The 25,512-nt window shown below is 47.4% G+C and overlaps 1 protein-coding gene across 2 annotated transcripts; it reads left to right on the top strand.

The window, feature by feature from the left end:
- The first annotated feature begins 132 nt into the window (after positions 1–132).
- On the top strand, positions 133–20,884 carry MORF4L1 (mortality factor 4 like 1). 2 transcript variants are annotated; one of them, XM_080626286.1, is made up of 13 exons: positions 133–257; positions 3,305–3,351; positions 4,692–4,759; positions 7,005–7,091; positions 7,629–7,709; positions 10,199–10,261; positions 15,337–15,362; positions 15,940–16,028; positions 16,312–16,413; positions 17,231–17,319; positions 18,105–18,277; positions 18,622–18,706; positions 20,403–20,884. In XM_080626286.1, exons 1-13 carry the CDS (start codon positions 218–220, stop codon positions 20,485–20,487), a joined length of 1,035 nt encoding a protein of 344 aa, XP_080482412.1. In that variant the 5' UTR covers positions 133–217; the 3' UTR covers positions 20,488–20,884. The 2 variants fall into 2 exon arrangements, with proteins under 2 accessions (XP_080482412.1, XP_080482413.1); XM_080626287.1 differs by lacking the exon at positions 10,199–10,261.
- The last annotated feature ends 4,628 nt before the right edge of the window (positions 20,885–25,512 follow it).

Raw genomic sequence — 25,512 nt, 5'->3', positions numbered from 1 at the left:
CGGGCAATAGAACCGCTACGTCCCCCCTCCGCAATGCGGCTGTGGGCACGGTGCTCCCTGCCGCAGACTCCAAGCCCCATCATGCCGCGGGGGAGCGGCGGGAGCAGCGCGGCTGCGCGGCGCGGGGTGGGGGGGGCCGGGGCCGGCCGCGCCGAACGCGGCGGAGGTGGTGAGGCCCCCGCGGGGAGGGGGCGGGAGGAGGCAGAGTCACTTATAAATGGCGCCCAAGCAGGACCCCAAGCCCAAATTCCAGGAGGGTGAGTGCTGGGGGGGGGCGGCGGTGCGGGGTGAGGTGCGGGGATGAAGGCCTGAGGGACGTGTGGGACAGCGGGAGGGAGCGGGGGTTTGTGGGGTCCGGCTCTGCTGGCGGGGGGCGGGCCCGGAGCCCGGCGGGTCCCGCTCCGCGTCTCCAGTGCTGTTAATCCCGGCTCTCCACCGCTGCTGCCGGTCCTGGCCGGGGGTGGGTGCGCCGGGAGGAAACAAAGGGAGCGGGCTGATGGCGGGGAAAGCCCCGTGAACCCGCCGCGGTTCCCGGGGCTGGGCCTGTGCCGCGCTGCGGGGCAGCTGTCGCTGAGGAAGCTCAGCGCAGAGCGCTGGGTCCAGCCTGACCCGGTGCCGGCCGGGCGGGAGGCGGCTCTGCCCTCGGGCCTTCCCTTTGTGCCGAAGCGGAGGGGATGCAGAGCTCCGCCTCGCAGTGCCCGCGGCCGCAGCCGGACCGGGTTTGCACCCAGGGTCCAGCACAGAGCGGGGCTTGGGGGCTGGCTCTCACTGCTCAGCCCTGACAACGGGAGAATGCGTGGGGAAGAAATGAATTTCTGCGGTCTTTGTCTGGCTTCCTGTGCCTCTTCCCTACCGAGAAGAGGTGGGGCCTTCCTATCCCGTGTTATTCTAAATAGGCATCGTTTTCCTGCAGCCGTAGGTCATTGGCGTTAAAACTGCTGAAATCTCCTGAATCTGCCAGGTTTTTATTTTATTGAGTATCAGGCGTGGTTATTATTTACCCTTCCTTGCAAGAGAGCTCAGTTAGGGTTCCTCATGCAGGAGGATTCATGGGAGCAACATTTGGACTGCAGGTTATGATGGAATCCATATTCGCAACAAAGCACCAGATTATTGCAAATTTTTAGGTGAATAAGGCTTGGAATTATGCTTTTCAGGAGACTTATTTTGGAAACATTGTGGGTTTTAGGTAATGATTGTGATCGATAGTACTACATGTAACAGAAAATGAGAGACAAGGGTAAATAGAAACCAACATCCTCCTTTCTCCTCTGCCTGTCCCTCACTCCGGTTTCCAAGCAGGGCTTCCCACACGGGTGTGATTTGTCTTTAAAAGCACAGTTTGCAGCAGCACCACCATTGGAAGTTGGCCACGCTGGGCAGCTGGAACAACGCTGTCCCTGTGTGTGCTTCGTGGCTGCTGGCACGGGGATGTGTTCGGTCCTGCATCAGCATTCCATGCCATGCACTAATGCCAGTGGAATTGTTAACCTGCAGAAATGATCAAGATTCTAACGTCTGATTCACATTATAATAATAAATGTGCAATTAAGTGAACTGCAGAAATGAAGTGAAAATCCAGGCTGAAATTAAGTTCACAGCTGTAGGAATGTGAGCAATCTAAGTTTAGTACAGAAGGTAATGCTTTTAGGCGTTTTTCCACACTGTAAATGTGCTTGTGATCTCAAATGCAACATTAAAAGGGAAAAGAGTGTTGCGGATAAATCTTCCTGCAGGCCTGAAACTGAAATGCTTTCTTGTCCATTGGTTGCAACATGACCAATGGCAGTTATTTTAATTGCAGATTTTGTAGCTAAATGCACATCAGGGAGTAGGAAGCAGACTTCAAAATTGTCTCTGTTTGCTTTTTTCACAAAGCAAAGGGTGAGGAGGGAACTGAATTTATTGTGAAAACCTGTAAGAGCCAGGAAAACCTGACTGTCAAGCTAGAGGTACCAGTACCCCTTGAAATGAAGGGACTGATGCTTTTATGTAGGCATGAGAAGGGAGATCAGCATTAGTGCAGCTGAGCTGGGAGCTGTAGGTACTTGAGCTGTTCTGCATCTTGACACCAACTTCTTTCTTTTTTTAAAGCTAATAGAAGAGTCTCAGATGTCAGATTTAATTCTGAGTTGCTTAAGGCAGTTTTTGTCATCTTCTGATGAGAATTCAGTGTTTTCTGCTCTGTTCTGAAGGTGGTAGTTAGCCTGACATCAGTGGGAGGGCTTCACTGGTAGGGGACGTTCAATTTCTGTTTGCAGAGTGAGCGTCTGTTTAGAACCCTTCTGGTTAAAAGGTTCATAGTGTTTTGTTGTGTGTCTGTGGGGTAAAGAGGCAAATAAAGCCAGAATTGTACAGGATTCACCATCTGTATTTATCCCTTCGATATGCAGAAAGCATTTTTGAAGAGCACAGTGAAATTTGCAGTGGAGGGTAGTTTTCAACGTATAGCCCAAGAGCTGATCCTTCCTCTATCCTTGTCATTCCTGAGCTTCCCACAAGGAAGAGGGCATGCAAGGTTCTGTCAATGGTTAGATGGACTCTTCTGAAGGCTGCCTTCCCAATAGGTACCTGCATGTGTGTTCTGCTTATGGTGACTGCCACGGCTCTTCTGTCCACAGTGTCCTGGGCAGTGTATTGTGCAGCCTATCTCTCTGAAAATGAGGTACTGCAGCTTTCCAGAAGGAAACATCTGTACTCTGATATCCTGTGTTAAGTACATTCAAATTCCCACAATGTAACCACACAATAAGACCTTGCCATTAAGGAGAAAAGAAAACAGGCTGAAGAACAATCTCTTCCCACTTAAAAACCACAAAGTGAACATTTTTTTCTTGCTGTTGCACAAACCTGGCATTCTGTCCCACAAGTCGGATGGAGGAACAATGTCGGGGTCTCTCTTCCTGACTTGCTGAACTAGAAATACCAGGTGGTGAACTTCCTGCAGGAAAAGGAGTACTAAGGACACTTCACAGAATCACAGAATGGGTTGGGTTGAGAGTTCCACCCCCTGCCACGGGCAGGGACACCTTCCACTGGAGCAGCTTGCTCCAAGCCCCTGTGTCCAACCTGGCCTTGAACACTGCCAGGGATGGGGCAGCCACAGCTTCTCTGGGCACCCTATGCCAGCTCTTCACCAGAGCTCTGATCCTCTCTTGCATGAGAGTGAATCAGCTTCTCAGATCAATACCTGCCTTTGAACGTCCAGGTTGATGCTGGATTCATGCTGTGTTGTACTTGATGTGTTTTACAGAAATGGCACCTTGGTGGTGTTCTAAGATGTTTGTCTGCAACTTTCTTTCAGGTGAACGGGTGCTTTGTTTTCATGGACCTCTCCTTTATGAAGCAAAGGTATGTGTGCTTGCTTGCTGCTGCAGGGGGTTCTCACTGCTCAACAAGAGAATAAGGAATATCTCACTAGATTGCGTTAAGGACTGAAACTAAAAGGAATGAAAACCTGGTAATGTAGAAAATAGGTTTTAAATCCTGGAGCTCTGTGTTCTTTCAGAAAACCCAGTGCTACTATGCAGTTATTCTGGTGAACTACTAAAGGCTGGGTGGGCTTGTGTGCTGAACATCCTCTAAACCTGTGTTCCCAGAATGCTGGAAAGCATTTGTGCTCATAGGATGTGATGCTGGTGCTAATGTGTGAGCTAGTAAGCTGCAGTTTGAGCTTCCTCAGAGGTGTAGGTGTCTGAGTACAATCAGAGGGCTTCACATGGGACCACAGCGCAGAAGATAAGCCAGCTGTGTCCTGGGCTGCATCAGAAGAACAGAGACCAGCAGGTCAGAGGAGGTGATTGTGTCCCTTTGTTCTCTGAGACCCCGCTTGCAGCACTGTGTGCAGTTCTGGTATCCTTAACATAAGGACATGGAGCTGTTGGAGCAAGTCCAGAGGAGATCACAAAGATGATCAGGTGCTGGAGCATCTCCCGTGTGGAGACAGGGTGAGAAAGCTGGGGCTATTCAAATTAGGACAAGGGTCAATGGGTTCAGACTTAAACAGGGGAGATTTAGGTTAGATATAGGGAAGAAATTCTTTACTGTGGTTGGAATAGGCTGCTCAAGGAAGTTGTGATTGCTCCATCCCTGGCGGTGTTCAAGGCCAGGCTGGATGGGGCTTGGAGCTTATCTGCTCTAGTGAAAGGTGTCCCTGCCCGTGGCAGGGGGTTGGAGCTGAATGATCTCTAAGGTCCTTTCCAGCTCAAACCGTTCTATGGTTCTACTGCAACTCTTTCTACTGAATACAGTGTTCTCTCTGTGGCTGTAGAGATCCATGTAACTTATTTTACTTTTGAAGACTCCTCTACTTCAGCCAGCTTACCTGCCTGTGAGGTAGGGGCCTGCATGTGAGCCAGCTCTCTAGTGAATGGCTTTGGGCTAACTGGGGATATGGAAATGGCCTGCTTACTCTTCTGGTCTTCCTCAGGGGTTTCTGATCCTTCTTGTGAATGAAGGTGTTCCTTTGGACAGCTGAGCAGTTGCTCACGTGCCCACCCAGCCCTTCCATATTTGTACCCAGGCAGTAACTTGTGGTAGAGAACTTACTTTTGACTGTGAAATAGCTGCTGGTATTTCAGTCACTTGCATGGAAATCTCTGCATGCTTGAGCTCTGGAAGCTGGAAAAGCAAAACTCATGCGGATCTCTCTGTTCTCTTTGATACTGACTGAACTTTCTTCTCTGTTCCAGTGTGTAAAGGTTGCCATAAAGGACAAGCAAGTGAAATACTTTATCCATTACAGTGGTTGGAATAAAAAGTAAGTACTGCATAAAATGAAAGCAGTATTTAATTTCCTTTATGGGAAAATGAAGCTTTGTCAGTTGGAACACAAGCTTGATGGATGAGCCCTGCTGTGTCCCTGCTGTTAGGAGTTTGTTTCTGAAATAGACCTAGATGGTTTTACATGTCAGCCAATGATTTATAGCAACACAAAGAAAACATTGTCCAGCTAACCATTTCCTCCAGAGCTTTGCTTGTAGAGACAAACCAGCTCAGGGTGTCAGGAGAGTGATGGGAATGCTTTAGTATAGCAGTCTGTTTGTTCTAGTTTGAAAATAGTCCCTGTAATTCCCCCTGCCAGAAATAGCTGGTGCAAAAACTTCCCTATTATGTGTTGTAGGAGAGACAACCTCTACTGAGGTGAAGCAAAACTCTCCGCTCAGATACACAGTGTACTTCACTCTTACACCACTTCTGGCAGCAAAGGTTTGCAGGAACATGCCTTACAGAAGGTTGTATTCAGAGTGAAGGCTCTCTGGTTTAGCCCATATTTCAGTTCTTGCCTCTCATGCGAAGGTAAAGATACTTTCCCCCTCTGCAAAATGGTAGGATTCTAGGTGAGAGATTGCTGAATAAAGGTGTCTCCATGAAATAAATGTTGAGCCCACACTGAAGGTGAATGCTTTCATGAGCTTGTTTCATTTATGTACTTGTGGTTTTTTTTCTTTCATTTAAATTCTGTTCTGCCGTGAGGTTTAGAATTTAGGCAAAATGGAGTTGTTTTTCTTAGTAATTAAAAGCTTCAGCTCTTCAGACTGTACAAGTCTTTCAGAGAGCACCTGCCTCTTTGGGTTTGTTTCATTTCAGTGCTGTCAGGACTCTCAGTCACTCGTGTCTCGGTCTCACTGGCGTGACTAAAAGCTGAACTTCATGTTTTAGTGTGTAACTTGTTCAAATGCACCCGCACACCCTGCCAGCAGATAAATGTTGTACTGTAAACACCTAGTTACAGGAAGTGTAATTGGTTCTTCTGGAGGCTGCTGTCTGTCAGTGAGGCAGCATAAATGGGATCCTTCCTCCTCTGTTTCTCTCTGATGGAGGGTGCTGTAAATGATGCCATGACTCCTGCTTTCCTTGCTTGCACTGTTGGAGTTTATTTGCCTTCAAGCTTCCAATTAACTGCATTAAAAGTGGCATTGCTACAAGATCACACAGCTGGGGCAATGTGACTCCTTACCTTTGGTTCCTGTAATTATGGTCCTTTGTTACTTGTTAATTGCTTGACTTAATAATTTTTTTTGCAATATCAACAGTTAGGATCCCAGAGTTTCTTCATCGTACAGATAATGTGCTGCAGTTATATAGCACTTCTTTTGAAGGTCCCGTGCAGCTGTACAGGCAGGAGTAAGATAAGTGGCTTAAATATCTAACTACAGCACTATCCTAAGCATATAGTCTTAGAGGGGTACAGCTGGATGGGTGGTTCTCTGTAACTCTTGGATGCTAAGCTTTTCTTGCCTTAACGCTCCTGGAGACCTTGTACTCCTGTAGTAGTATTGATTTTCCCACCTTGATATTCCAAGACTGAGAGTTGTTGCCATGAAATGAAAATGACACAGAACTTTTCACATGTACGCTTTAGTTTGCATCCTTTAGGATAACTTGGCCACTTTTAATGTGTTCTATTTGAAATAAGTTGTCAGATTGCTGAGATGATCCACTCTTTGTCAAGTGGAATTCTTGCTCCTAATGGCAATTTCCCCAACACCTGTTCTCTTAAATCGTTCACTTCAGATTCTTCAAATATTCATGCCATCTTGGTTTCCTTCACAGACAGAAATCAGAACTCTTCTTCTTACAGTAAGATATTATTGCTGAATTTGTTAACCTATAAAATGTTGGAATAGCTAAAGGAAACTTGCTTTGTAATATAGTTATGGCTACAGGTGTCCCATCGTTTAATAAGTGTAAGTTATTTTTTTTTCTTTCCTGAGATGCTTCTTTTAAATGAAAGACATTCCCCTCCCTCCTAAATTGCCCATCCTTCAAGTTTGGGAAACTTTGGAAATGACTGAGGGTCACACTTCCCTAGAAAACGTTTCAGCTTCAGTCAGTGGGGAATGTGTTTGGTAACTTATACTTCCAGTTGTGCCAGTCCATGACCTGACACAAAAGCGGAGTTCAGCCTCCAATTCTGTGAAGCTTTTACGTGACTGTTGCGTGTAGAATGCAATTGTGTCATGGTTTTGAATGATGGTTTGATTTCTGGATTCGTATTTCAGCTGGGATGAATGGGTTCCAGAAAGCAGAGTGCTCAAATACGTGGATACCAATCTGCAGAAACAAAAAGAACTTCAAAAGGCCAATCAGTGAGTATGTTTTTAGAAGTCCTTGGCAGTAAGTAGGGTTTTTTATAGAGCTTCAATCCAACAAGTGTGTATCAAGGGAAGTTAGTGAGTTTAAAAATGAAACAAAACACTTTCAAGAAGTGTTTCTATGTTCATCTACTATTGAGATGCTTTGGGTCACAGAGGTGCTCTGATCAGCTTCAAGACACCTGTAAATACTTTGATTTTATGAATGCTAATCTTGTGTTTCTTTAATAGAAATGCTTCAATTGAGAGCTTGGTTGATGTTTTTCAGCAGCACTGTGCTGCTTCCACATTATTCGGAATGAGGATGGTGGGAGTGGGAGGAAATGACTGTTCACACTGCCAAGTATTGTATAAAGAAGCCTAAATCTTTCTGATAATGAACTGAATTTATTCCTGCTCGTGACACACTGTTTCACAAATGCATTTACTACACATTCTCTACATGCTTTGCATGACCTGGTTTCCTTTGAGGGGAGAGAAGAAACTTCTTTTCCCATTAAATTTTGATTTATGGATTAATTCTTTTTAAAGGGAACAATATGCAGAGGGGAAGATGAGAGGTGCTGCTCCGGGGAAGAAGACTTCTGGGCTGCAGCAAAAAAATGTTGAAGTGTAAGAAGCTTTTGTTTTATAAAACCCCCCAAAGCCAAAACCCCCCCCAGCCTTTTACCTGCCAGTTTTACTATTGATCGTTAGAGAGGGTATTTTTTAGAATGGTTCTGCAGGCTGAACTACACTGCTCCAGACACAACCCATATAAAAGCCGTGTCTCACTTTTGTGATATCAAAAGGCCTTTGTTGAATTACTTTATGAAAAGTGTCTTCTTAGGTTGTGCCCTGTTCAATGCTGAATGAAGGGACTGAGTAGACACTAACACTGCTTTTTTGCACTCTGTTCCTCTTAAGTTAGTGAACTGGCACTCAAAGTGGTGAGTCCTCATAAGACTCATGTATCTCAGTAAAATCACTTTCTATAGAGAACATTACAGTTCTTGCAGGCTGTGCAAGCGGTTTGGAATAAAATCCTTAATGCCTTGCCTTCTTACTGTACAGTTGTTCAAACTGCATTGCAGGAGTCTTTGTTTTGCTGTTTTTAACAAAACTAAACCCATGTGCTACTAAAAATGGTTTGGAATCTTAAGAGACCAGAAGCAAGCTCAGACATTTCTTAGAAAAAGGAATCTCAGGATGTAACTGTCAGATTTCTTTCATTCCATCCTTTTTGTTTTTCAGAGTAGGCTTCTGTGGTGTGATGTGTAGAGTCTCATACAATCAGTACAGCTCTACTGTACGCATGTGCCATGAAACTCTTCACTTAGTGATGATCATCATTATTACTATTGTGATGTTCTAACCTGCTGACTTCATTTATGATTCTGATCTTCATGAGGAAGCTGCTGAAATGACATCAGTTCTTATAAAGAGCATTTGGCAGCAGCCTTAGATTTCATGTCTCATTTATGGGCAGCTTTATGCTCTGAAATGTGTATGGTTGATCTGGTAGTGAGTACAGAAACATGTTTTTGCTCTAGATCCTGAATGCAGATTTCACATTGGCATTATTGGCAGCCTGGGCAAGGCTTGAAATTGGCTCTTGGTTCTGGCATGAGGAGTGATGGATCTGGCTGTAATGCTGTGTGTATGCTCCCCTGTGGTCTGTCACTGTGGGTGCTGAGGTGCTTTACCACCACCAGTTTGGGGTGCTCCGTCAGCACAGGCACCTACTGACCCCTTTGGCTCCATTTGAGGCTGAAAAAACTAAACAAATGCCTGTTTAGGCAGTTCCTAATGAATGTCATTAAAATCTAATTAAAATAGATCTAAATTATGACTGTTGCTAATTTGGCTGCTAAGGGGTTGCTGCACCTGAGCTGTCTGCATTTTAGTCAGCGGGAGTAGGATGAATTTCATGTGTAACTTTGACACATTAGTGATGACTCAGTTGTAAATGTCTACACATACATCATTACAGAGAGCATCCTGATAGTAACTTCAGGACTGGGTTCCCTACACTGCCAGCTTTAGTCATTTTGGTAGTTCAGACTGATTGCAGTGGGATGAGTTACTCTCTGGCTGAGTTAATGTTAACCTATGCTTGGGATCAAAGTTGGCTTCATCTCCTCAACCACACCTAATAATGTGGCATCCAAGGGAGACCCACACAGCAAAAATGACTTGGACTTAAGCCTCTGTGTAACTATAAAGCTTGAAAGCATGTTGCCAGGTCTGTCTTTGCTCTCTGGTTGAAACCAGTTGGGGAAAGGGAGTGGCTTTGCTTTTTGCTGTCATCACTATCCTGAGCTTCCAGCACAGCAAACCAAACAGTAAGTTAATTCTCTGAAACTTCTGTTTCATGTTGATTGGAAAAGCTAATTCCTTGATGGTGGATTTGCAGAGTTGCAAAGGAGAAGAAGGAAAACTCTTGTCATTAGAACAGCAGTCTGGTTATTTATGACAGGGTCCCATATGCTTGTTGCACTGATCTTGCTCCTAGTCTCTAGCCATTACCAGCATCCAATGTATCCTTCTAAATTAGACCTGTGATTCTTTCCATGAAGTCTCCCCATTTTTCTTCCCTATTTGGAGGCTGAGGGAGAGGAAATACTTTGACTTACCCTAGCATGATGCAGGGTTGAGATACAGATATATTATTGACCAAACTACTGGTGCTTATGTCCTGCTACAGCTAAAGGCAAGATGGCTTCTGAGGAATCTCAAAATGCAGTTCCTAAGTAAAACCTGTGGATTGTTCTCTTGTTGTAAATCTAAGGGCATTGTAGATACATAAAGTACTGGTGGTGGGGAGGGGGAGAAACTGGTCCTGCAACTGTTCTATTTAGGCCTCAAAATTTACCTTTTGTAGCATTCTTGGAGGATGGAGCAAAGTGGAAGGTACCTTAGAGGTTGAAACTCTCTCTTCAGATAGCTGACTAGTAATGGAAAGGAACTAGCAATCTAAGCACAACTTATCCTCCAGGAATGTTCAGTAAGACTATAGTATGCTGCTAAAAAGGTAAATTTTTGAATCTTAAATAGCTTCTCTTTAAGGCTAAACACAAGGTCTGACATTCTTTCCTTAACTCAACCCCCATTGTGCCTAGATTTTTCAGACGAGATGGAGCGCACACAGTTTGCTGTTTGGAGACCCCTACAATCTCGACGCGGTGAGTTAAGGATGGATTGTCAAACCAGGATTTTCATCCTGAAATCCAGATCTCCTTCCTTTCATAGATTTCTTTTAGAGATAATTAAAGTCTTAAGTTGTAATAATGTAAGCTTTGGTCGCAGTTAATGATAAGTACTGCAGTGTGTTGTTTTGGGGTGGTTTTGTGTTGTTTTTTCAAGCCAGTGTGGACTACCAGACTTCAGTTTCTCTGAAATGTCTGCCTTCTCAGTTGGGGTAGGGTACAATATGAGGAGTCAAATACATTCAGCGTGTCCACTCTTTAAAAAGGGAGGACAACTGACTTAAGATTTGGAAACTGGGTAGTTCTAGAACATTGCATTGCTCTGCATGCTCACTGCAGCCTGGTTTCTGCTTCCATGGAAATCAGCGACAAACAACACAGTCCTCTGGGAGTCTTGGAGTGAGGCTGCTACAGGACAGTGTTAGAACTATGAGGTGTGAACTTGCTCTGTAATGTGCTGTATTTTTATTGTTGGCTGGAGTCTGTTCAGAGGTTTTTGAGGTTTGTAAGCAAGATTGGAGCAAACAGAAATACGCAAGAAATGCAGGTTGTGTACCTGTGTTTTTAAAATAATTCTTCATCTTAGGATAACCAAAAGCTATCATAGAGAAAACTTCTGTGTGGTTGTAGCAGGTGGCTGAGAATGAAACACAGCCCTACAGCTACTGGCTTATCCAGACTTCCACATGTAGCTCTGCTGAATTCCAGCTTCTAAGAGTTTGTTTCCTTTCATGGGCTTACTGTGATTAGCTGACAAAAACCAGTACACAGTCAGAGTTAATGGGTGCTTGGCAAATAAGAAGGGCAACTGAGAGTGTTCTGGAGGGAAGATACAGCACTGAATAACAAATGTGAGAACAGCATCTGTTTTTAAATGATCTGTCTGCAAGCAGTCTCGTCCGAGATGCTCTCAAACCAGCATCTCCACTTGGGAGTTACTGTGTTTTCTTGTAACAGAAGTCTCATTCCTTATCTGAACATATTTCTCAAAAGCATATGCTCCTGCTGCACGTCTCATGGCATCCTGTGCTGTCTCTGGCACAGCCAGTAGCTCTCACAAGCTACTTCAAGTCCTCCAAATGTCAAGCAGCATATGAACACTGCCTCCGTGCCAGTTGTCTGGGGCTGTAGCAACATGACAGCGGCTCAAGCTGGATATTTTCCACACCTCTTCTGCTCTCTAATGGTCACCAGTAACATGTACTTAGGGATAACCAAGTGAGTCAAGTCTGGAATGGTGCTCTTCCCTATATACTCTTCTTGCTTCTAGCAGTCTGTAATTAGGGGACTTCAGAGCTGGAGGCTGTAGCCATGTGATGGGTTTAATAACCTTTTGTAGGACTGTGTTAGATTTATCTATTAACTTCTGAACCCTTTGGACTTCTGGCATCCCATCACCTTGTTACAGCATGTTCTCATTTTAATTCAGTGCTGTGTTGCAGAGGGGAGGAAAGAGGATGAGTCCTGCCCCTTTAATGTCTGCTGCTTCGGGTTTTGGTCTTTCATCTATCTTGAGGAAAGATTGATTAGTTCTTTGAGCTTCACCTCTCGTGCATTTCCCCTCTCTTTCCTGCCCAGTTGTCACCTTGAGAAAGCTCTTGTCTGCCTGGTTACTGCTGGCATAGAAGCCGTTGTACGCTGCCAGCTATTCTTTGTTCTCTTTACCTCTTCCTCATTTTACTGTATGGCTTCTACAGGTAGTTCCTGACCGGGCACAGGAGACCTATGTGTGTAATCCTGGCTCTGGTTTTTATCCTTTCGCTACTAGTGCTTAGTTGAATCTTCACAGGAATCCTGCTTCTCACAGCCAAGGTAGTGACCAAGCTGCTTGAGCAATAGCAGCTGATACCATGCTTTTATCCAGCATACTTCTCTCATACTTTTAATGTACTTTTTTATTACCATACACCTTCTATTAGGAGAGGCTTTCTGATTTCATGTAGCTCAGTTTGTTTTATCAGTAAACTGGTGCCTAATCTCCTTTTTCTGGCACTATTGAGCTCAAATGCCAGAGATCAAGTGGCTGCTACATTCATCCTGCTGCTCATATTAAACCAGCTGTTGCAGGGAGGTTCTAACAGGCCTCCAAGTCCCTTTGAAAGGTGCATGGATTTTGACAGAGTAAAATACTTGTTATTGTCCACAACATGTTTATCTACCTGGTCATGGACTCCTACCTGTTGTGGAGTAAGTAAACCTTCTGAAGTCTTGGCGTTTGTCCCTGGTGGCATTTGTCTGTGCTGTATTGTGTTTTCAAAGCTGGGTTTATTTGCTACAGACAGTTCCCAAGACACGTCCTGGGAGATGCTTCAGACACTTCAGCTTAGAGCTCTGAGCATTAACACTCACTCTTCTATAGACTCACAGAATGGTTAGGGTTGGAAAGGACCTTCAGATCATCTGGCTTCCTGAGGTGGTACCTGAGGTTCTGTGACAGATACTTGATTATCTTTCCTCTGATCTGCAGAAGGGTGAAGTCCAGTCTTCTCTGTATTGTCTTCTCTGGCAGCCTCCTCAGTCTTGCCATTTGATCATGAACACAGTCCTGGTTTGGATGCTGAGATTGGAATTTCAGTATTACGCTCCTGTGGCGTGGGCTGCTTATTTTCCTTCCCTAACCCTGACCCCTTTGATGCTCAGCATTTCACTGTTGTGAGCTGTTCTGTGAGCTGTAGCACTGTTTGGGTTCTACTGCTTCTCTTGTTTCTACACCATTTCAGATGTCAGTAGTTCAGTTATTTTTGGCTTTCTAATTCAACCTCACATGTTGATCCCTAATACTTGAATATTCTTGTTAGAGCTGTGTCTTGCCCTGCTGAAATAAAACCCTTGAGGAGAGCTGGACTAGCTCTTGCCAGAGCTGATTGCTAGTGCCCTGCTTTGAGGAGGTGATGTCTGGCTGCAGTGAGATGCACCCTTCACGTTTGAACTGTGAGATCCTTAGCTCCTTGCTCTTCTGCTCAGTCTTTTAATTAACACTCTTTCCACAGAAGCTTTCTTGAAACTTCCCATGCTGCTTTTTAGTTGTTAGTTTGTGCTGAAAAATGCCAGTCAGGAGAAATGTGGATGAAGAACAGCAGCTGAGCTGGGCTGTGCTTGGTGAGAAGTCAATGGAAGTTTGATGCTGCTTCTGTGCAGCAGTATTGGGCTTGCTGTTTGTGATGTGGTTGCGAAGCAGGACAAAAGGATGTGTTGTAACCTCTCCTAGATATGCTTCATCTTGTGTCACTTCAGGACCTGCATTCCATTTGTTCTTGCAGGAAGGCATTATCTGCCATCATGAGGAATGTGCATGGTGCTCTTCAGCTGTATGTCTCAAATAAAAGTCTGCCTGGTGTGATTAATGGGCTCTAGTTATCTGACACGCACTGCTCATGTCAGGCTGCAGCTCTATCAGTGGGGCTGTCTGTAGCCTCCAAGATACAGATGCTGCATCTTTTCCTGCCATGCTTCTGGTGCTGTGCATGCAGCACCCTGCACAGCAGCCTTCACCTCCTGCGGGTGTTATTCCAGGCAGCCTGCTGTCCAGGCAGAAGCCTGGCACATGCTGATGTTTTCTCTCTAACCTTAGCTCTTTCTGCTTGTTCCCTAACTCAGATTTGAGTTCTAGACTTTGCAGACAGATGGCTGCTTTGACTTGAAGCAGAGGCATATGACTTGAAATGTAAGGAATGAGGTGGGAGTGCACAAGCGACTGCCTAGAATGAATTGCGATAGACTTTGTGCTCCAGTAACGTAGATGTGGTTTACTATCTTAATTGCAGTAGTTCTGTAGGTACTTTATATAGCCTGTCTGTTCCAGTTTAAGACAGTGCTTCTAGGCTAATGCTTGACATTTTTATCTTGTGATTTTACTTCTGGAAAGAACTCCCTGTTCCTCCTTGTTTAGGTTTGGAAGAAAAGACTTTCTCTTCAATACACAAGTCCATTATCAGTGACTTAACTTGGCAATTGTTCCTTCTTCCTGAAGAGGAATGATCTTTATTCTGCCCACAGTTTAAGCCTAATTAATGTTTGTTTGACTTGAAGCTTGAAAAAAGCCTGACACATGCTATCTGCAGACCTTCCTAGAAACTCTGCCTACTTCCTGACCCAGATAAACCCAGTTCAAAGCCTGGATACAGAAGTCCCTTGAGATAGTGGTGAATTTCCAAGGAAATGATCTTGCTCTGGTAAAGAGTTTTATCCACGCAGTCTGCAAGAGGTTTAACTGGACTCCTGTTAAGAGTGAGCAGATTGAAACATGACAAGTAGCAGTCCTCTGAATTAAAATGTTCTGGTTAGTGAGTACACAAAGTTTAGGTAACAACAAAAATACCTGTTATAGGACAGTTTAATTTGGTCACTGATACTCCTGACCTGCCTGAATATCTGCACATCGTGTGCATTGTATTTCAGGTGTCCTTAATTTTTTGGAGGTCCAGCTTTTAACTCTAGAATAAAAGCAAAGGCTGAGGGTAGACTTTAGAGAGTGGGAAGTGTGTGAATTGCAAACAGTAGCTGCTGAGAGAAGTGTTTGGAGGAAAATAAAAATTAGGGACAGGGCTATTTAGTGTTGTTCCAAACATTTCTAATAAGTGGCAAGTGTAATTGTGGCTTCCCCTGAGAGCTGGTGATGGAATCGTAACCATCATGCACATAACTCTGAGAGTTCTATTTAAACTTCCCTCTGCTTTCCCAGCACTTGGCCCTAAGTGATCCCTGAAACATGGAAAGAAGCCACCTACAGATCTGGTGTGGTTTGCCAAGAGCACTTGGGAAGTAAGAATCAGATGTTCCTGGCCTGTCTTCTGGGGGGAGTAGGTTTAAGTTTAGTGATTCCCCAAAACCAGGTGAGTTCCAACCCTGGTACATGAGAAATCCTGTAGTGTCATAACTGTGATGCTAAGTCAGAGCTGACATTTTTCATGTGCTTTTATCTGAATACCCTGTAGGCCACGGAGCATTGCTCATTGTTCTGAATGCAGTGGACAGTTTTTTTGGCTTTATTCTTTTGATTCTTTTAAGTACCGTTATCTTTATATTTGCAATAATTTGTGTTCTTCTTGCAGGAAAACAAAAAAGAACAAACAGAAAAGTAAGTATGGCTTTATTTTGTATGGAAGTGGATATCTTTAGGGAAGGATTCTTGCTTGAGGAAGGTTTCAGGTCTTATTCCAGCTACGTTTACTTACTCACACCTTGTGTTGTTCCCCCTGGACTTGAGCTGTCTCTTCCTCTCAGCCAGGAGGAGTGCTTCCTTTCCTGGTCTGTGCACAAACTCCTTGTTCCAGAGCTCTTGCAGACTAAAAGCAAAGACCAAAAGAGCCATGGATCTGTTGAAATAATTTCATAAGTCAAATTTATGTTTCCTTACTGAGGTGGAGATGTGAAATCTGCAAAGCTGAGCTGCTGGCTCCAAAAATTCTTCCTAAGAGCTCTGCAGATCTGGGTTTAGTGCAGAAACCTCCATCTTCAGATAAGTGTGAAGACGGCAATTTAAATTGTCACAAATGAGTGGCACTGCCAGAACACAGCTAATACTTAAAACAAGTGAAGATGTGACCTGAGAGAAGCCTGACTCTTACTTTTAAATCCTTCCTCTAAATCTTTACTGGTGTTTCTTACTGACTTGCCTGGTTCCTTCAGCAGTGTCATGTCTGTGTTCCGTACAGCTCCAGGGATTGGAGAGGGGAGCAGTACCAGTGAGACTCCTCAGCCCCCGAGAAAGAAGAGGGCTCGAGTAGATCCAACGGTTGAAAGTGTATGTATGCCTCATTCTCACAGGGTAGCAGGAAGGTTGCTTTGCTCAGAAAGACAGCAGTATTACATCCTGCAGTGTGGAGTGCTACAACTTGCAGGACTAAGGTTCCCAAGTGGCCTTGAAAAACCTAAGCAATTTCCTTGTTCCCTGTGGAGCCTACAGGAATGACTGCAGGAATTCCACAGACCAGTTGCATGTTTCAGTTGTGAGAACAGGGAATAAGGGTGACTCTAAGCTTGGGCAGGTATCTGACCACGGTTTGTCTGGCTTCGTTTGTTTTCAGGAGGAGACATTTATGAACAGAGTTGAAGTGAAGGTGAAAATCCCAGAAGAGCTGAAGCCGTGGCTGGTGGATGACTGGGACCTGATCACCAGGCAGAAGCAGGTAATGTGGCAGAAGAGCAGAACTAGAGTTTCATCCCCTCTTCAAGTGCAGTGTAAGGAAGTCTCTTGTAGAGTTTGACAGCAGCCTCATGGCTTTGCTTGGCAGCTCCATGCCAGTTGGGTTTTAACCAAAGGTCACCTGTGAGCAGGACTGTGGCCCCACAGACTTGCATGTGGAATAGGCTTGGTCTAATCAAGCTCAAGCTGGAAAGGCAAATCATTTTACTTATTTAGGCTTTAATTGTGTTCAGTCTATGCATGCTTGGCCACTGGAATGTTTTGAGCAGTTTACTGAGCTGGTGGAGAGCTGGGCTGTAGGCACGTCACGTGTGGTGCCTGTTTTACTTCAGCTCCTTTCTGCCTTCTTTACCTGTCACTCCCTGCCAAGTTCTACAAGTACCTTGAGTTGTTCCACAGCTCTGACAGCAAGTTGTCACTTAGCAAAGTGAGTCAGCTTCTGCCAGACTGGATCCATATACAGCTTCCTGAGAGAGTAAATTAAACTTTACTTTCTGGTTTAAGAGTATAAAACACTTTCATGAACATAAAAGGTATTAATCATTACTTGTGAAACCACTACTAAAATTGGCAAGAAGCATAGAAAACAATACTGGTTTTCATTGCTTGCTAGACTGCAATTTCATGCTCTAACTTACTGCTGCTCCCAGGTACTGCCTCCATTCTTGCAAACCCAGATACACAAAAACCTGTGTAGATAAGCAAGTTCATCCTTATGTGCATTGGCTTAAATTTAGCCTGCAGATACAAATATCTGCATAAATTAGACCATTGTTTGTTCTGTTTTCCTTCCTTTGTAGCTCTTCTATCTTCCTGCCAAGAAGAATGTGGACTCCATTTTAGAGGATTATGCAAACTACAAGAAATCTCGAGGAAACACTGATAACAAGTAAGCTGTGGCCAATTCGAACCTTAAATGCTTGTTCTGCTGCTGTGGTTAGGCTGGTATTTCATGGAAAGTTTAGTAAGGTTGTTAAACATGTCCCAGCCCCATGTCCAGCTTCTCCATCACCTTGGTTTTGGAACATGAAGTGTAGAAATCTGTGAGGAGGCAATTCAAGAATGCATTCTGCTTTCTGGGTATTATTTCTGCTTCCCCCACTTTCCCGAAGCCTTTTCCTAAAGGAAGCTGATACAAGGCAGTGAGTAGTTCTCCACCCATTCATTTGAGCTCCGGCTTCCCATGGTGGGGGTGAGCACGGGCTCAGCAGCAATCGCTGTGTACAAGCTGGACAGACTCCTCGGAAGAGCTTCCAAGCAGATGACAACGTATTTCTGTATGAGTGGATTCTCATGGAGGTAGAGGGGTGGGGGACAGGGAGGTAGCCAGTGACTCTTAACACAATCATCTGGGCAAAGCCAATTACTTTGAGTGATAGCTTTGAAGATCTTGTTTGTAATTATCCAGCAGTCCTGACAGCAAGCAAGGGGCGGTTATTTCTGAAGCAAGCTTTCCTCTTTAAAGGGAGACAAACCAGAAGTGTGAAGCTATTTTCTTCCGTGCAAGAGGAAGCTCGTTACTGACTTGTCAGGGTGTTTCAATGTTCTTTTATCCAATTGTCCTAATGTCTGCTCCGAATTTGTTTGCGGGGTGGAGTGCGGGTTGTACTCCTCAGCCCTGCAGTCACTGTGAATTCCTGTACAGTTCCTTGCAGTGTTTTCTCTCCTGCCCAGGGAGTATGCTGTCAATGAAGTTGTGGCTGGAATTAAGGAGTACTTCAATGTCATGCTGGGAACTCAGCTCCTCTACAAGTTTGAGAGGCCCCAGTATGCTGAAATCCTAGCAGATCACCCAGATGCTCCCATGTCTCAAGTGTATGGGGCCCCTCACCTCCTGAGGTTATTTGGTGAGTAGCACCTCTGGGAACTGAAGAGCAGCAGACACAAGTATCCAAGCATCTCCTTTTGCCATCGTGAGTCTCAGTGGGTGTGAACTGCAGACATTTAACAGGTCACTATGAAACCTCTGGTTTCATTCGTTCCTTGCTCCATGTACCTAAAATGTCCAGAGCCATTCAGGGCTTTGGAATGGAAATGGATTTCCAGCAGTCTTGTTATTTTGAGTGAGCTTGTATATGTTGGAATAGATTCCTGGGCTGCTTTTATATGCAAACTGCAAGGTTGTAGCCTGTACTGAAATCCTCGTGAAGCTGTTGTTCATGACTAACAAGTGCTCCTTCTTTTGACACAGTACGAATTGGTGCTATGCTTGCTTACACTCCTCTGGATGAGAAGAGTCTGGCTTTGCTCTTAAACTATCTGCATGACTTCTTAAAGTAAGTACTTGTACAAGCTTCCAGCAAGGAGGAAGCTGCTCAGTAGGCACAGGCTGTTGTGATGTGGCCTGTTTGCTGTGTATACACCACATACATAATCCTGGGCCTGCGCGTGGGGCCTTCACTTAGGATTTCAGCTCAGCTTTCACAGGTTGCTCTACAGTGACCTGTTAGGAGTGGTTTTAATTCCTGTGCAGTTACACTGAGGTTATTGCTAGTTAATGTGTGTTTATGTATCTGTTAGTCTGCACTTTTAAACTGTCCCAGCCTGTTACTTGTTTCAAAATAAATGCTTCACCATTTACTTGTAGCTGCTGTAAAAAGCAGATGATGATTACAGCAAAGTGTTAAATTACACAACAGTTGCTCAACAATTGGGCAAATGTTAGAAACTGATGACCCTTACTAAGATTATTTCTGGGACAGACGGTGCCTGAAGCTTCAGTACCCTGCGGTGCTGCAGACCTGTTATATTTAGGATGAAAACTCCACCCTAAATATTAATGCAAGATTTAATGTGATAAGGCTTCTAAAACAAATAATCAGAGAGCTGATTTCAGTTGGGTGATGGAACGTTTCCTTGCTGCTGTCAGGGTCTGTGGGGTCAGTGTGCTGCTCAGTTCACCTGGAGGTGTTTCCTGAATGGGAGATTCTGAACTGGAATTAAACCTGAGTTTAGCATCTGAGGAGTCGCACTGTGTCCCACACATCTGTTCCACACTGTTGGAACCTCATATGGTGCTTTTGCAATGTATTTACATGTGTATGAGGGGCAGGGCTGTGGTACGGCACTGCTGAGCCATGTGCCAGCTCCTGCCATCAGTGCAGCCTTTTGCTTTTGCTGTCCTGGCAGATCCTGGTCAAATTTACTAAAGCCATAAACTTCCATGTGTGATTATGTCATGCGGAGATGCTCTGTGTTTCTGTCCAAGGCTTTAGTTGCCCACTGGCAGTGTTTTTCAACATTGACTTGTAAATAGAACAACAATGCACTGGATAAGCTGTTGGAAGCTGATACAGAAACCCTTTGGTAAATCAGAGGTGGCTCTGCAGCAGAGGTGGACTGGGACAGCCCAAGCACAGGGCAAACCTGCCTGGAGGTGGTCCTAGAGTTAGGTGTAATTGTTGTCTTTTGGGTCAGTCTGAAGTAAACACCAAGTGCTCAAGAGCTTCACAGAAACGTGAAGCCAGTGACCAGAACCCCCTGAGTTATAGAATGGTTTGGGTTGGAAAGGACCTTAAAGATGCATTCAGTGAGCAGGAATGGCTTCTCATGCCTGTCTTCTGCTGCTGCCCCTCGGTTTGCTGTGGCTGGCCTTCGTTCAGCCATTCAGGCTCCCTCTGTGCAGACAGGACTTCACGGTGCCCTAGTCCATGTCCCACCCCTTTGAGTACAAGCAGGAGTAGATGAACTCTTGATACAGCAGCTGACTGACCTCAAACGTGAGCTGTTTGGTGCTGTTGGTCATAACCCCGCTGTGCTCACCAGGGCTGTTTGACAGCTTGTTTGGGACTGAGTTTTTGGCAGGAGCTGTCAAATCTTTATTTGTTTTCCGCAGCTGATTCCTTGGTCAAACCCCATGAGGTTTGTACTCTGGAAATGATGGTTTGTGGTCTCAGCAGACGCCGGACGTGGTGCTGAACAGCAGAGACTTCAGGCAAGGAGGTCACTTCAGCTCTTTATTCTTTTCCATAGGTATTTGGCAAAGAATTCCTCTGCCCTCTTCAGTGCCAGTGACTATGAAGTGGCTCCTCCCGAGTACCACCGGAAAGCCGTTTAATGCCGCAGCGACACCCCGGTCCCTGGCACTGCCCACTTCCACATCTCCTCCTTCACCCTCCTCTTGCACAAATTATGTAGATGTCAAGTGAATAAAGTTGTATGTGTCAAATGGAGCTGGCCTGTGCAGGGTCTCAGGACCTCTTGTCCCAAAGCTGGGAGTTAACGGGAGCTCCCTGGTGTTTCTGGCTCGCTGCTGGTGTTTGCCTCCGTGGGATGTACAAAGGATGCGTTGTGAACCTCATTGTGTGAGCTCTGCCGTGCTCGTAGGTCTGTGCTGATGGGAAGGTTTGCCTCACTAACCCGGACTCAGACCCAGGGGGATTTCACCGCCCTCATGTGGGCCAGTGCTGCTGCTATGGATTCATCCGACTTCAAACCCATTTACTTTCTCGGTGTTGGAAGTGAAATGTCTGGTCCATAAACATGTGCTTTGATTTAGGTAGTTGAAGGACTGTGACTTTTTATATTCTAACAATAGGAAAATGAATTCTCATTGTAGTGTCTTGGGAACGTTGCTCTTTCACAGAAGCTGTTTTACAAACCTTCAAATAAACTTTTTTAATCTCAAATCTTGGACAGTTGTACTTGCATCATTCAGCCCTTCTGACAGTGACCCATCGAGTGTGATCAGTGTGGTGAGGGTGGCAGAAAGCTCTGCAGTGCTACCGTGTTCTAATTCAGAGGAGCAGGAGCTGGATCCACACACCCAGCTCCAGTTGAGTTCAGGGGGTTCTCAGGATCACTCTATAGTCTGTAAGTAGGGATCTCTTGGTTGCTTTCCCATTCCAATCCTATTCTATCTGTGTGATGGCATCTCCTGTGGAAAGCTGGAGGCCGGGGAGGGTCACTGTGGCTTGCAGTGCTCAGGCTGCCCCTTCAGTGGTGTCCTGGAGTTGTTCCCATTCCTGGTACTCCCGATTCTTGTCTTTGCAATGCTGCAAGAGCTGTGGCAAAAGGAGGTAAAGAAACGGCCGTGAGCAGCCTGAACTGTGGCTGACACTGAGGGCCTGACACTGGTGTTGGGGTGTGTTCTGCCGTGGGCAGGTTTGTGTTGCTTTTGGCTTTGACTCTGGTATCAGGCGTGTAACCCTCATCTCTCGGTGCTGCAGGCTCCCTGTGAGCTTACACACCTCTTCTGGGAAGGTCACCAACGGCATTAGCTCTGGGTACAGTATGTGCCTCACCCTAGTGTGTACCTCTGTCCTGTCTGCCTTTTGTTTCTCTTCCTTGTTTCCCTGGGTATTTCCTAAGGGAGCCTGGCTCTGCTGGGGCATCCTGATGTTGGGAACTTGCTTTTCCAGCCCTCTGTGTGTGGGAGCCATCTCCTGCAACCCTTCTGGCTGCATCTCCTCCTGCCCTTAGGCCTGTTGAGAGACTCCTCTGTAAGAGCTCCTTTAGGTCAGGTTTCCAGGGCCTCCCACCACTTTGTGAGCTCTGCTGCTCACTTCATTACTAAAGCCAATACCTTGGCACCAGACGAAGGGAGCTCGCAGGACCCGATCCACTGCATCAGGCTTGCGCTCTGTGGCACATCCTTTCCTACCAGGATTCTGGATCTGGAACAGCCCTGGAAGCGCCTTCATCTCCTGTGGGTAGCAGGGCCCTGAGCTCCCTCTGCCCCTTTTGGCCAGAGCACAGCGTGGTTTGGGAGCAAGGAATGAGGTTTTGGGTCAGATCTATTAAAAGCGTTGCGTGCCTGGGCTCTGCTCTGAGTCACGGCTGTTTCCAGGCAAAAGCCCAGGCTTTAATCGCTGTTATTGCAGGAAACCGCAGTATCTGGGGAGCAAGAACCGCGCCGCCTCAGGGCTGGCCCCGGGCTCTGCGCCTCTGCCCTGCTCGGGGGCTCCACCAGCGCTGCAGCCCCGGCCCCGTGTCCCCAGCCCGGGGTGCTTCATGCAGGGGGTGGTTTGGCTGCAGGAATGGGGGGGTCCCGGGGTTTGCTCCTGCAGTGCTTGGCCTCCCCATGGAAGGGACGTGCCTGGTGCACGGCCCCATGGGCTGGGGCTTGCCTGCTCCTCATGGCTGCTCCTGGAAGGGGGAATCCCTCCCAACGTGAGGTGTGAATTATCCCCTCCCAGGCAGCAGTTTCAGGCTAAGCTCAGTTAAAGCCCTGCTGGAGCACAGGCGGTGTTCTTGAGGTGAGGGCTGTAACATGGGCCTTGTACCCACTGAGATACAAGCATCCTGTGCTCTGAGTGCTGAGGGGCACATGTCCCAGGGGTGTAGCGACCAGAGCACTGCAGGGACTCATCTCCCTCCTCAGCCGAGTCTCTTTTGAGCTGCCTATGGGAAAGAGCGAGTGGAGCTGTGCCAGTGTCTGTGTGCCCGGTTCGTGTATCCCCAGGGAGCTGGAATCACAGGCTCATGGCTTCTGCCTCCCTCTTGGTGCTCAGCGCGAGTGATGGAGCTGCAGGAGCTTCACTGGCTGGGGTCCCTCCTGCTTCTGCACATGGCAAATGGGTTTGTGGGAGGCTGTGGATGAGCAGTGGACACCAATGTGCCCCTCGGGGTGATTCCGGCTCCATGGGGGGAAGGCAGCGCTGCGCAGCGGCTGCGTTTCAGCCGCGTATCCTGCCCCGTGCATTGTTTCACCTTTTTCCTTCCTCTGCTCCGTTCTCAGGGTGATTTCCTGCACCGCAGGGTACAGGGGACTGGGTGCATCCTCGCCTCGTTTTCCTGCTGCCGTTTAGACCCTGCTCAGCACAGGGTTTGTGTCAGGTGGGATCCCGGGGCGGCTCCATCCTCAGGGCAGGCTGCTCCCTGCGGGCTTGGCTCCGCCGGACGGACAGGAGAGGGGAGGAGGTAGCAGAGTGCTCCCAGCGCTTCCACCAGCTCGGCCGTGGCATCCCTGCGGGTGAGCGCGTTCTTGGCGGCCCCGTGCTTCGGTCCTGGGGGCTGTGGTGGGTGCTGGCACATCACACGGTGCCACCACACGCGGCTGGGCTCATGGGAAGGAGCTGCCTCGTACGTGGGGTCTTGGCTCTGCCACAGGAACGGCAGGATCCGGGTGCTGGCGCTGCCGGCGTCACCTCCGTGCCAGGGAGCAGGAGCTCACGCTGGGAATCAAGAGCTAACAGGTGGAGCCTGAGTCCATTAAGTGGATGTGAGGCTCCTATTAACAGCAATAGGATTTCGTGTGCGGGCACTCGCGGGGCTCTGCTGCCACGTGGGGATCCAGCCAAAGCTTTGCCCTGTTCGTTACTGACACAAAGTGGAACCAGGGGGTAAAGCAGTGAGGAACACGGAGAGCCCCCGCGGTGCCCCAGTGATGGTGGCTCTGAAGCCTCCGGGCCCCAGCGCGGGCTCTGCTGCCTCCCAGGGTGTCAGGAGCCTGTCGGATTGCTGCGGCTGCTGCGGGGCAGGAAGGAAGGAGCGAAGGGGGCAGGGGGGGCCTGGGGCTGCCAGAAACCACCTCCTTGGAGGACCCTCCATTGGCTGCTGCCGGCACTGCAAGGTTTCCATTTCCATGGCATTCCCTTTCCCTTTTCCCCCTCCTTGGCACTTACACCAGCTCTGAGAGCCCAGAGACGGAGCCGGTGTGTGGCAGAGTCAGCAGAGCCGGGCTGCTTGCCGGGATGGTGGAGCTGGGAAGCGAGACAGGGTCCATCCAAACCCATTGCCCCGTAGGGAGCCAGGGCGTGGGGAAGGAGCTGCCTCCCCTCTGCCCCGCAGCAATGGAGCTGTATTGGTGAGCATGGACCCAGCTGAGGGGGTTCTAGCTCCTTCGACAGCAAGGTGAGATGATGCTTAAAAGCGCTGCTGTGGTGCACTCAAACCAGCCGCTTCTCACTCTGGTCCCTGCGCTGGTGTGGGTCTGGGTCATTGGCTCTGTGCTGATCCTCCTCCCGAGGCGGGACCAGGACCTGCTGGGCCCTTCCCCCTGTGCTCCTTGGTCCCTCACTCGCAGCACTGAGCCCTTGGGAGCGGCCGGGAGGAGCTTCTCGTGCGGGCTCTTTCTGCCGGGAGTTCCACATCAGAAGCTCTCCCCTGTAATGTGTTCTGATGTGTCTCAGCCCCAGCTTAACCTGTGCAGCAGCTGCAGCCCCACCTGCCACGGGTCAGGAGTCATCGGCTCATGTTCATCGTTTCATATTCATTCTTGTATTCATGCTTATTCATCATTTTAGTCAAGAGGAATAAAATGCGGCTCTAAACCCAGCATCCGCAGGGGGTGTAAGCATGCACAGAGCTCATCTCATCCCCTGCTCGCAAGGGCCCCTCTGCTTTCCAGCACTTGCTCTTCTCCTCTTCACGCAGCAGAGGTACTTCCAGTGCAGCCAGGTGCAGCTCCACGGGCCAGTGTGGGGTTTTCCATCCTGGGAGAATTAATGACACATGAACATTAATTGTGATCGAGAACTGGGGGCTCACAGCGGGGGGTGCATTTATTCTAATGAGGAAAAAGCCCCAGAATGATCCCAAACTGGTGCCTGAGCCTCTCCTCTGAGCACCTGAGGGGTGAAATCAGTGCTGCTGCCACAGGAGCAGGGGAAACAGAGGTAGGAGGAGAAGGTGCTGGAGAAGAAGGGGCAGTAGGATGGGGGCCTCGTGTCTGGCAGCTGCGGTCCAGTTACAGACCCATGTCATGGGTTGGGTAGGATGGGACCTCAAAGCTCCTCCAGTTCCAACCCTGTTTGTGCCGCGCTGCCCAAACCCTGTAACCAGGCAGTGTGGTGCGGAGCGATGGGGTGCTGAGGACACGGCACCCACTGGCATGTCTCTACTTTTATCACGTTGGAGATCATGTCTGTAAGCTGCTCTAATTCCGGATCTGAGCTCCCCGCACGCAGGAATGAGGGAGTGCAGGTGTAAAATTAGCTGCATTATTTATGGGCTGGCGGTTACCAGTGCTCCATCCATCGCTCTGCCTGCCCTGCTCCGTGCCAGCCGCCGTCCTCCCAGCCCAGGATTAGCCTGCCACCGAGCTCTGCTTATCCAGGAGGGGGTTTATGGGGAAAGGATGCCATTCCTGCATTCAGGAATTGATCCGTACTAGGATCAGTTAAACATAGTAGCCTTTCAT

This window comes from Psittacula echo (genome assembly GCF_963264785.1).
Source record: "Psittacula echo genome assembly, chromosome: 10".
NCBI lineage: Eukaryota > Metazoa > Chordata > Aves > Psittaciformes > Psittacidae > Psittacula > Psittacula echo.
The sequence above is the reverse complement of the archived record's forward strand: the minus strand, read 5'-3'. Positions and strand labels throughout refer to the sequence as shown.

Bases quoted from the DNA above. Each gene is read 5' to 3' on its own strand.
- MORF4L1 (XM_080626286.1), top strand. From the start codon at position 218: ATGGCGCCCAAGCAGGACCCCAAGCCCAAATTCCAGGAGG. The intron at 7,092-7,628 runs GTGAGTATGTTT...TTCTTTTTAAAG, and splicing joins GAACTTCAAAAGGCCAATCA to GGAACAATATGCAGAGGGGA. The intron at 17,320-18,104 runs GTAAGCTGTGGC...TCTCCTGCCCAG, and splicing joins CGAGGAAACACTGATAACAA to GGAGTATGCTGTCAATGAAG.